The sequence below is a fragment of the Canis lupus genome, chromosome 23 (assembly GCF_048164855.1).
Source record: "Canis lupus baileyi chromosome 23, mCanLup2.hap1, whole genome shotgun sequence".
In the NCBI taxonomy this organism is placed as follows: Eukaryota; Metazoa; Chordata; class Mammalia; order Carnivora; family Canidae; genus Canis; species Canis lupus.
This window is the reverse complement of record NC_132860.1, coordinates 501831-511662: the sequence shown is the minus strand read 5'-3', so window position 1 is coordinate 511662 and position 9832 is coordinate 501831. Positions and strand designations below refer to the sequence as shown.

Sequence of the window (9832 nt, the reverse complement as noted above, 5' to 3'; positions counted from 1 at the left end):
CTCGCGTCCTCTCGGGGAGCTGCTGGGGGTCGGGATTGCCACCTGCTGGGGGTCGGGATTGCCACCTGAGTGTCCCGGAGGCACGTGACGGCACTTTAAGGGTTTGAGACAGAGCGAGAGGGAGCAGCAGGGGCCTGGGAGCGGGCGGGGAGGGGGCGCTGACCCCAGGACCCAGACCATGACCTGAGCCGCAGGCACACACACGCTGTCCTCCCTCTCTCCTCTGCCCCGTCCTCTCCTCCTGATCTCCCTCTTCCCTGGGGTCCTCCCTGGCCCCGTCTGCCGTCCCAGGGGCAGGTGTCGGCTCCTGGCTGGGCCGGGCTGGGGTGGGTGTGGGCCGGGGCTGGGGTGTGTGTGCCCGCGGAGGCCCCCCTGCACCCAGGACTCCTAGGAGCACCCACTCTCCAGGACGGGGGCGGCCCGTGGGCTGGGCCGTGTCTCCCGTGACCCCGGGCCCCATCCCTGTGCCTGCAGATCGAGGACACGCGGCTGAACATCGACAAGATCTCGGAGCACGTGGACGAGGCCAAGAAGCTGTACAGCGTCATCCTGTCCGCCCCCATCCCCGAGCCCAGTGAGTGTCGGGGCGCACCTCGCCCGCGGCCCTGCGCCCTCACGTGCCCCCTAACGCCGCTCCCCCGGCCCCCGCCCCCACCTCCTCCCCTGCAGGCCCCTCAGCTCGTGTCCCATGATTCAGTCTCTCCCGGCCCGGCACCCGCTCTGCTTTATCTCCTTGTGTGTTCCCATCCTCCCTCCGAGCCTCAGTTTCCTGGAGTCCACGCAGGGGTGAGGTCAGAGGCTCTGGGCTTTCTCTGACGGACTTGGCTCCCCCTGCACTGCGTCCTGCGGGTCCACCCCTTGTTGCAAGTGACAGGATCCCGTCCTGCTGATGGCAGGGCCAGTCCCACGGTGTAGACATGCTGATGGTGGGGCCCGTCCTGCGGCGTAGAGGTGCTGATGGTGGGGCCCATCCTGCGGTGTAGACCCTGATGATGGCAGTCTCCATCCCGTGGTATAGACATGCTGATGGTGGGGCCTGTCCCATGGTGTAGACCCTACTGATGGCAGGGCCCATCCTGCAGTGTATAGATGTACTGATGGTGGGGCGCTGTCCCATGGTGTAGACCCTACTGATGGTGGGGCCCATCCCGTGGTGTAGACCCTGCTGATGGTGGGGCTCTTCCTGTGGTGTAGATGTGCTGATGGTGGGGCCTGTCCTGTGGTGTAGACATGCTGATGGCGGGCCCCATCCTGCAGTGTAGACCCTGCTGATGGGGGGCCCCATCCCATGGTGTAGATGTGCTGATGGTGGGGCCCCATCCCATGGTGTGGACGTGCTGATGGTGGGCCCCATTCCATGGTGTAGACCCTGCTGATGGTGGGTCCTGTCCTGCTGTGTAGATGTGCTGATGGTGGGGCCCTATCCCACGGTGTAGACGTGCTGATGGTGGGCCCCATCCCGTGGTGTAGACCCTGCTGATGGTGGGTCCTGTCCTGCAGTGTAGATGTGCTGATGGTGGGCCCCGTCCCACGGTGTAGACGTGTTGATGGTGGGCCCCATCCCGTGGTGTAGACCCTGCTGATGGTGGGTCCTGTCCTGTAGTGTAGATGTGCTGATGGTGGGCCCCGTCCCACGGTGTAGATGTGCTGATGGTGGGGCCTGTCCCGCGGAGTAGCCCCCTTACCCCCTCCTCTGCTGAGAGACGTCCAGGCTGTGCCCACAGGGTGGCCCCGGGGACCTTGCTGCCTCCCAGGCGAGCCTGATGGAGACGGATGTGCGGGGCCCGCAGGTCCTGTAGGCGGAGGCCTGGGCCCTGGAGCCTGGTCAGTGCCGCCGACGCCTGTGACTCCCAGGCTGTGTGGGGCGCCAGGGGGTGGACCCGGCTGTGGGCGGGCGGCCTGCGGGCCCTGTGGCCTCCGTGGACTGGGGACCCGGAGCCTCCCGCTGACCCGCTGCCTCCGTCGCGGCAGAAACCAAGGACGACCTGGAGCAGCTCACGGCCGAGATCAAGAAGAGAGCCAACAACGTCCGGAACAAGCTGAAGAGTAAGGGGGCAGAGGCCGGGTGGCCCCCAGACCCCGTGATCCGCCCCCGGGGTCCGTGGGGAGAGGGTGGGATCCGGACCTGCCCTGCCCTGCCCCTGCCCCTGCCCCTGCCCCTGCGGGGACGACTCGGCTAGAGCCTGGCCCTGGGCTTCCCTCTGAGCCGCCCTGGAGCAGCCCTCCCGGGTCCTGGGCACGGGGACGCGGGGCCAGTGCGCCCCTCCCGGGCCGGGTGTGCGCCGCGGGTCGCTCCTGCCGCCCTGGGGAGGTGGGGGGCGGGGGTGGGGGGGCACCCGGCGGGGTCACGGGGGGGGCGGGGGTGGGGGACCGCGCAGGCCCCGGGGGCGGGGGCTGGGGCTGGTGGGGGGGAGGTCGCCCCCGCAGGCGCCGTGTGCCGCGCCGGGGCCGCGCAGGTGAGCCGCTGTGCCCGCAGGTATGGAGAGGCACATCGAGGAGGACGAGGTGCGGTCGTCCGCGGACCTCCGCATCCGGAAGTCGCAGGTGAGGGGTCCCCGGCCGCCCGTCCCCGAGGTCCCGGCTGTGCGGGAGGGACGGGGCGGGGGACGGGGCGGGGCGAGCCGGCCCTGGGCGCGGTGGTCCCGGCGGAGCGCGCTGCGGCCGAGTAGACCTGGGGACGCGGGGTTGCTCGGGGCCCGCGGGGGGTCCGGGGGGGTCCGGGGGGGCCCGGGTCCCGGTGCAGCGCGCCCAGCGCCCCCGCACACCCGGCTCGTCCCCGCAGCACTCGGTCCTGTCCCGGAAGTTCGTGGAGGTGATGACCCGGTACAACGAGGCCCAGGTGGACTTCCGCGAGCGCAGCAAGGGGAGGATCCAGCGGCAGCTCGAGATCAGTACGTGCCGCGCCCCGCCCCCGGGCCGTGCGCCCCTCGCGGACCCCGCAGGGCAGCGGCGCGTGACGGGACAGGCCCGGGGCTCCAGGACGCGCCGCCTCCCCGCGGTTGCTGCCCGGGGCGGGGCCTCGCGACCTCCGGGTCCTGGGCGGCCGAGGCCCCCGTGACCTGCCTGCGGGGGGGGTGCGGCCAAGCGCTCGGCCCTCGACCTTCGGGGCGCGCAGGGAGCCCCTGGTCGCTGCGCCTCGGCCGCGTGTCCGAAGCGCTACCTCTTTCTGCAAAGCCGGCAAGAAGACCACGGACGAGGAGCTGGAGGAGATGCTGGAGAGCGGGAACCCCGCCATCTTCACCTCCGGGGTGAGCGTGCGGGGCGGGGGCCGCGGGGGGGGGGGGGAGGGGCGGGGAGGCCGCGGGGGGAGGGGGGAGGGGGGAGGGGCGGGGAGGCCGCGGGCCGCGCTGACGGCGCCTGCCCCGCGCCCCGCGCCCGGCCTAGATCATCGACTCCCAGATCTCCAAGCAAGCGCTGAGCGAGATCGAGGGGCGGCACAAGGACATCGTGCGGCTGGAGAGCAGCATCAAGGAGCTGCACGACATGTTCGTGGACATCGCCATGCTGGTGGAAAACCAGGTAGGCGGGGGGCCGGGCGGGGGCCGGGCGGGGCCTCGAGGGGCGCCCTGGGCCCGGACCCGCTGCCCCCATCCCCGCCCCCCCCCCCCCCCCGACGCGGGGCTCTTGACCGGGCGGGCGCAGGGCTGCCGGGGCGCCCCACGCTGACCCTGCACGCCGAGCTCGGGCCGCGCGGCCGACAGCTCTCCCGGAGGTGGGGGTCCCCCGTGCTCCCTGCGGCCGCAGCCCGCCGGTTCTGGGCCTTGGCCGGCCCTGGAGGAACGGCCCAGCGCCCGTAGGAGGCCCCGGCCCCGCCGAGCTTGTCCCCGGGCTGCTGCGAGGTGGCGGCTGCACACAGCCGGGTGCCCTGGCCCGCCCCCGCCCCCGCCCCCGCCCAGCGGAACCGCTTCCCTGCGGAAGGGCTGCGCCCGCGTGGGTCCCTGCCCTGCCCTGCCCCCGAGCGGCCCCCGCCCCGGGCTCCCCCCCGCCCCAGGCTCCCCCTGCCCGCCCCGGGCCCCTTAAGCGGCCGCCCCTCCCCCTCTTCTCTCTCCTGCCCTCGCGGCCGCGCCGAGGAATGGGCTTGCGGGTCGGGTCGAGAGGCGGTAAGTGCCGGTGCGCGGAGGCCGCCGGGAGGGGAGGGCCGGGGCGCCGCGGGGTCCGCCAGGCCAAGGGCCCGGGGTGGGGGGCGGGGGGCGGGGGCGGGGGCGGGGGGGGCTCCGCCGGGCACAGCGCCCCGGCAGCCCCCGTGCGCCCCGGCCCGGCCCCGGCCCACCCCGCCGCCCGCCCGCCCGCCGCAGGGGGAGATGCTGGACAACATAGAGCTGAACGTGCTGCACACGGCGGAGCACGTGGAGAAGGCGCGCGAGGAGACCAAGCGGGCGGTCAAGTACCGCGGCCAGGCCCGCAAGGTGAGCCCGCCCCGCCCCGCCCCGCCGCGCTCACCGCCTCTGCTCTCTCCGCCTGTCGCCGGCGCGGGGGGAAGGGGGCCATGATCGACCGCATCGAGAGCAACATGGACCAGTCGGTGGGCTTCGTGGAGCGCGCCGTGGCGGACACCAAGAAGGCCGTCAAGTACCAGAGCGAAGCCCGGAGGGTGAGGCCTCCGCGCCCTGGAGCCGGGGCTGCGCTCCCGCCTGGTCCCTCCCGCCCGCGCCCGCGCCCGCGCCCGAGCCCGAGCCCGCCTCCCCGGCTCCCCCCAGCCCGCATGGATCTGGCTCAACCCACCTCGCAGCCCCCTGTGCAGCGGGCCGTGCCGGACAGAGCTCAGGCCCCGTCCCGGTGGCCCCTCCCGGTCCCCACTGCCGTTCTTCAGAGGCCCATTCCTCCTCTTCCCCTGCGGACCCCGCCCCTCTTCCCCACACCTGTCCTTCCCACCTGCGGCAGGCCGTGGGGCGCGGAGGCTAGTGGGCTCCGGGCCCCCCAGTAAGCGAGGCGGTGGGATTCGCATCGGGCTCCTTCCCCCACTCCGGACACCCCCCTGCAGCGACCCTGTTGCTTGAGCACCTCTGCGTTTCTCTGCCCGCATGGAAGCTGGCTCTGGTGGCTTGTGCTTTGTTCTTCTCTGAGCACTTCTCCTGGGTTCCGATACTTTGGTTCTTCAGTTCCTTTCTTCCCACTTTACCTATTGCTTGTGCAGGGAGCCGGGGAGCGGGGGAGTTGTTACCTGGCGAACCTAGGCTGGCTCACGACTCACGACAGGACCACAGTCATGCTTTCTGATCCCCAGTCAGCGGACTGGGTCTGACGGGCGGGCATGTGCTTCACGGGAGAGACGACAGAAGTCTGAAATTAGGACTATTCGAAAACATAGACCACTTCCTGAAAAAGGAAAAATCGGGCACTTGACACCTTGGCCTGTTGCTACTTGGGAGACCCCGAGACCGTTGCTTTCTTATCTGTCCACGTGTGCAACACTTAACGTGACGCAAGAGCCAGCAGAAGCTCCTTATTTCCGTCTGCTGCCCTTGCTAGCCAGGAAGTCCTTAAGAAATATAAAACATCGTAATAGAACGTCTTTATATAGAGCTATAGTCCTATTTGGGTCGCTAAGAGGCTTTCGGCATAGAGGTGAGAGCGGTCGGGTCTTGGACGAACTGCTTTTTGGTTGTTTGTAACAATGGTTTGTTTTCTCTTATCCTCCCCAGAAATTGATAATTATCATTGTGGTAGTAGTGGTGTTGCTGGGCATTTTAGCGTTGATTATTGGACTTTCCGTTGGGCTGAAGTAATGGTGGCCCGAGCGGCTGCTGCACTGAAATGTAAGTAAATGGGAGGTTCGTGGGGACTCTGGATTGGCAACTCCTTGAGAACTTGGCCTGAGATCCCCCCCGGCCCTTCTGTCCCCGCTCGGGGTCATCCTTGGACGCGCTGAGCGCTCTCACTTTCCGTTGCTCGGACTCGGTCTCTGGTCCTTCAAACCCTCTTCTGGCTCGGCTCCCGTTGGCTCCTCTCCTGGGACTCGGCCCCGGCTCTTTGTCTTACACCGCGCTGCTGCCTGGCCGGGCACATCCGAGCGCCGCGTCTTCACTCCCTCTGCTGGGCACTCAGGTTCCTCGTGGGTACAGTCTAGACCTGGACTGGGGTCTGTCTTCTGGATTCTTGCTGACTCTCGCAGATTTCGGGCCTCGCTTTCCATATCCTTTCCAGTATAGACAAAGCTTTGGAGTGGGGCTTGGGGGGGGCAGTAGGGTCTTGCTTGTGGCTGACGGGTTGGGGCCTGAATGCTAGAGCAGCCAACACTGGAGTGTGCGTCGTGCCACGGCCTGCCCTGAACGCTCATACACACGTCCTTGAGTCGCAGGACAGTGCCCTGAAGGAGGACGTACTGCTGTGACCCATATCTTATGGACAAGTCACAGGGCCAGGTGTGAACACACAGCAATGGTAGGCCTAGGAGAGTTCTCCGCGTCGTAGCCTCTCTCTGTAAAACCACGTAGCCGTTTATCGTCTGCGCACGATAAATTTAGGCTATTAATTTCTTTAAAATCTGATGAAAAGAATAGAGCTGAGCTCTGAGTCGGGGCTTCATGTGCAGAGGAGCAGCAGGACAGGATGATCTAACTACTGGCACGGTCCGCACCTCCGTGACGTCTCAGGTATTGCTTTCCTAAGATGTAGGATGTATAATTAACAAAAACCTATCAAACACAGAAAAGGTGAACAGAATTTTTGATGTTACTGCTGATAACGTTGTGGCATGTTCACACACTCAGACCTGTTTCAGAGTTCAGATAGATCCTCGGTGGTTTGAGGCTCCGTTCAGAAATCCTATGCACCGCAGCCTCCTTGTGAATCTGATTTTCAGCACAAGATTGTGAATATACTCTCGATTATTTAATACTTCCCCACGGTTGGAGTTTGGGGATTACTGTGTTCCTATACTTAACGGGATGACTAATCTGTATTTTTCTCATTTCAGTGTTGTCTTTATATTAGGAATTCAGAGAGGGCAGGTGGCTGAGGGAATAGGTGCTGGACACATTCCTCCCGCCACGGCGGTGCCCTGACCCGAGCCTTCTCTAGTTTTGCTCCTGTGTGTCTCTTCCTCCCACCTCCTCCCATGTGACCAGAGTCTCCAAGTCAGACAGTTATAGCGCTAAACATCACCTTCTTCTGGAGAATGTAGATGAATCCCTTCTTTAAATAAGGAGACTAATTAATGTCTTTGCGGACTTATGTGCTCCTCAGGAGGCTGCGTCGCTGAGCAGCGTTGGGCTCTGTAGGGGGACGTTGGGCTCTGTAGGGGACGGTCTGGACCCTCCCTCCACATGGCCTGAGGGCGAGAGGGAGGAGACAGCCCACCCTGGACTCCCCAGTGGTGTGCCAGGTGCTGTTCTAGGGCGGTAATGCTGTCCCCATTTTCGGATGGGAAACTCTGGAGCTCAGTGAGGCTAAGAAACCTGCCCAAGCTGGCCCAGCTCCTAAGACGAGCAGCCGTGGTGACCCCTGAACTTTTCCTTATTCTTTTCGCTGTGTTAGAGAAGCGGGGAGGAGGGGAGGGATGGAGAAGACCCGAGCTCTGGAGCTCGATGTGCAAGGTGCTGCCGAGGGCCCCGTAGAGAGAACAGGCGTTCTCATGCGGTGACTGTGCCTCCCCGGCGTGTCCTCCCAGGAAATGTCACCGCGCCCGCGAAGGGCCAGCAGAGGCCCCGGGATTTACCCCCTCGTAACATGGCTTTTTGTTTCTTTCGCAGTAGGATGTGTAGCTCCGGTCGCGTCTGCGGCCTGTCAGGTGTAGGGTGGACCTCTCCGTTGCCCTCCTTTCCCTGCAGTGACGTGATGTTCCCTGTCCACCTCCTAGGCCTGCTAACGTTGCCCTCCGCCGCCATCCTGCGCACTGATGAGCTCCTCCCTCCCCCACCTCCCTTAGAGCCTGATGCACTCCAGCCTGCTGTGGCCACCCTCGTCTTCAGATGGGAACGGAGTCCGAGGGGCCTTCCTGAGTGGGACCTGTTCCTTTGCTTCCTTGTAACCGTCCTTGGACCTGACCCAGCAAACACTCTGGCCCCGGAGGAAGCTAACCTCCCTGATGCAACCCCGAGTTCTCCTCACACCTCCTCCTGCCCCGCCAGCTCTCGAGCACCTTCTCTCCCGGACAGTGCGAACCGCCCGGCTCCCCGTCTTCCCTCTGAACGTGTCACGTTACCCCTTGCACCGGGAGAGCTCGCTCACAACCTTCCCGAGGGGCTGTTTTCTACCTCACGGACTGTTCTCTCAGACACTGCAATGAATCTCTTCAGGGGTGTGCGAAACAACACAAAGGGGTTCTCCCTAGCGGGGCAACAGTAAGGCTGGACGCGAGCCTTCTACTTGGCAGGTCTCGGCCCCCAGCTTGTTGTCCCTGGGTCTTGCAAATACGAGGGACTGCAGATGTCACGTTGGTCTTAGAAGCTGACTTTTGGGAAATTCGGTCTTAAATTACCCTTTGAAGATGTTCGGCTTGGCGGCCAACTTCAGCCTTTACGCTGTGGTCGCTCATGTCTACTCAGGGAGGCTCCAGGGGACGTGGCGGCCTGGGGTTTCCATCTGTAAAAGCTGAGGGTAGAGGCCTTGTTTCCCTCGGACTCTTGGAAACTGGCTCTTCTCATCAGAGTGATGCTTTGTGAAGCCACTGCCTTGAGGCCGGAAGAACCCAGGCGCTTAAAATTGGGCCAGGGACGAGGTGCTGGAGCCTCAGGCTCTGGAAACGCTCAGATTGGTGCGAGTGTTCAGTCACTCATTTCGTATATTCCAGATGTAGTATTGTTATAATCATGTGTGTCAGATGTATGTTCATGTTTGCCCGTGTCTCTCAGGAAGTAGGAACTAGAAATGAAGACTGTTAGAACCTCAAAAAAAAAAAAAAAAAAAAACCTTGAGCAGGGCTAAAAACTAGTTAGGAGACATTTGCTTACCTGCAAATGGATCCTAGTAGAAATGGATCTTCCCGTGTCATCGAGAAGCCTCGTTTTCTAGATGGGGACTGGAACAGTCCTAGATCTTTGGGGGGAGGACTACGTTGATCCCGTTAAGTTTTTCTGCGTAGCAGACAGGTGCGATAGGCTTGGCACCTCTCCCCGCTGCTGCGTAGGTGAGGCTTGTCCTGAGAACAACCACAGCGACTTGAGGTTGATCCTGTGCCTTCAGGATGGTCCTGTCTCCCGGGCGGAGTCAGTTGGGGAGACAGGCGACTACCGAGTAGCTCATCCTGTTACCCGGTTAATGAGCCTCACAGGTTTGGTCTCCCCCGTTCTTGTCACGGAGGAAGCAACAGCCAGGAAACGAGTTCAGGTGAGTGGCTCTGCTGACCCAGGGCGAGCCCCTCAGACTCCCTGCCCGACTCCCTGGGATGGGGTGAGCACCTAATCCTACCGCTTGGCTTCCTTTGCAAAGGCCACACACTCCACCGTTGCTCAGCACTCAGACAGAGCCAAGGGGATGTCCTCTTGCCCATGGCTATGAAGTCAGACAGTGGACTGGCTCCAGCAACAAGGGCAGCCAAGCTCTAGTCACAGGCCTTTGTGGAGGCCTGGGGCTTAGTCTGGAATACAAGTGAAGGCTTTTTGGTCATTTGTATTTTTTTAAATGTAAACTTGATTATTTTATTGATAATTTAAAAAATAAATGACTTTATATTGATCGCAAAACAGTTCTGGCTCCGTTTCTCTGCAAAACAGTGGTTGGGTGCCACCATGTGGTGGTTTTTGTTTAGGTTTTGGAAAAGGGTTAAAATCCTTTTTAACCATGTGCCAGACCCGATGGACCAAAGTTCTAATTTTTGAAAACGGTTCAATTCTCAAAGAATAGCGTGTATTTGAGTTTCAGACTTACGGTGTTCCTCCCAAGAATTTGGTTC

The 9832-nt window shown here is 63.2% G+C and overlaps 1 protein-coding gene across 1 annotated transcript; it reads left to right on the top strand.

The window, feature by feature from the left end:
- Window positions 1-493: 493 nt before the first annotated feature.
- Window positions 494-9623, top strand: STX3 (syntaxin 3). The gene is made up of 9 exons (XM_072793714.1): window positions 494-574; window positions 1972-2046; window positions 2477-2544; window positions 2783-2891; window positions 3175-3248; window positions 3385-3519; window positions 4296-4406; window positions 5643-5756; window positions 7799-9623. Exons 3-8 carry the CDS (start codon window positions 2479-2481, stop codon window positions 5724-5726), a joined length of 579 nt encoding a protein of 192 aa, XP_072649815.1. The 5' UTR covers window positions 494-574; window positions 1972-2046; window positions 2477-2478; the 3' UTR covers window positions 5727-5756; window positions 7799-9623.
- The last annotated feature ends 209 nt before the right edge of the window (window positions 9624-9832 follow it).

Bases quoted from the DNA above. Each gene is read 5' to 3' on its own strand.
- STX3 (XM_072793714.1), top strand. From the start codon at position 2,479: ATGGAGAGGCACATCGAGGAGGACGAGGTGCGGTCGTCCGCGGACCTC. The intron at 2,545-2,782 runs GTGAGGGGTCCC...TCGTCCCCGCAG, and splicing joins TCCGCATCCGGAAGTCGCAG to CACTCGGTCCTGTCCCGGAA. The intron at 3,249-3,384 runs GTGAGCGTGCGG...CGCCCGGCCTAG, and splicing joins CCGCCATCTTCACCTCCGGG to ATCATCGACTCCCAGATCTC.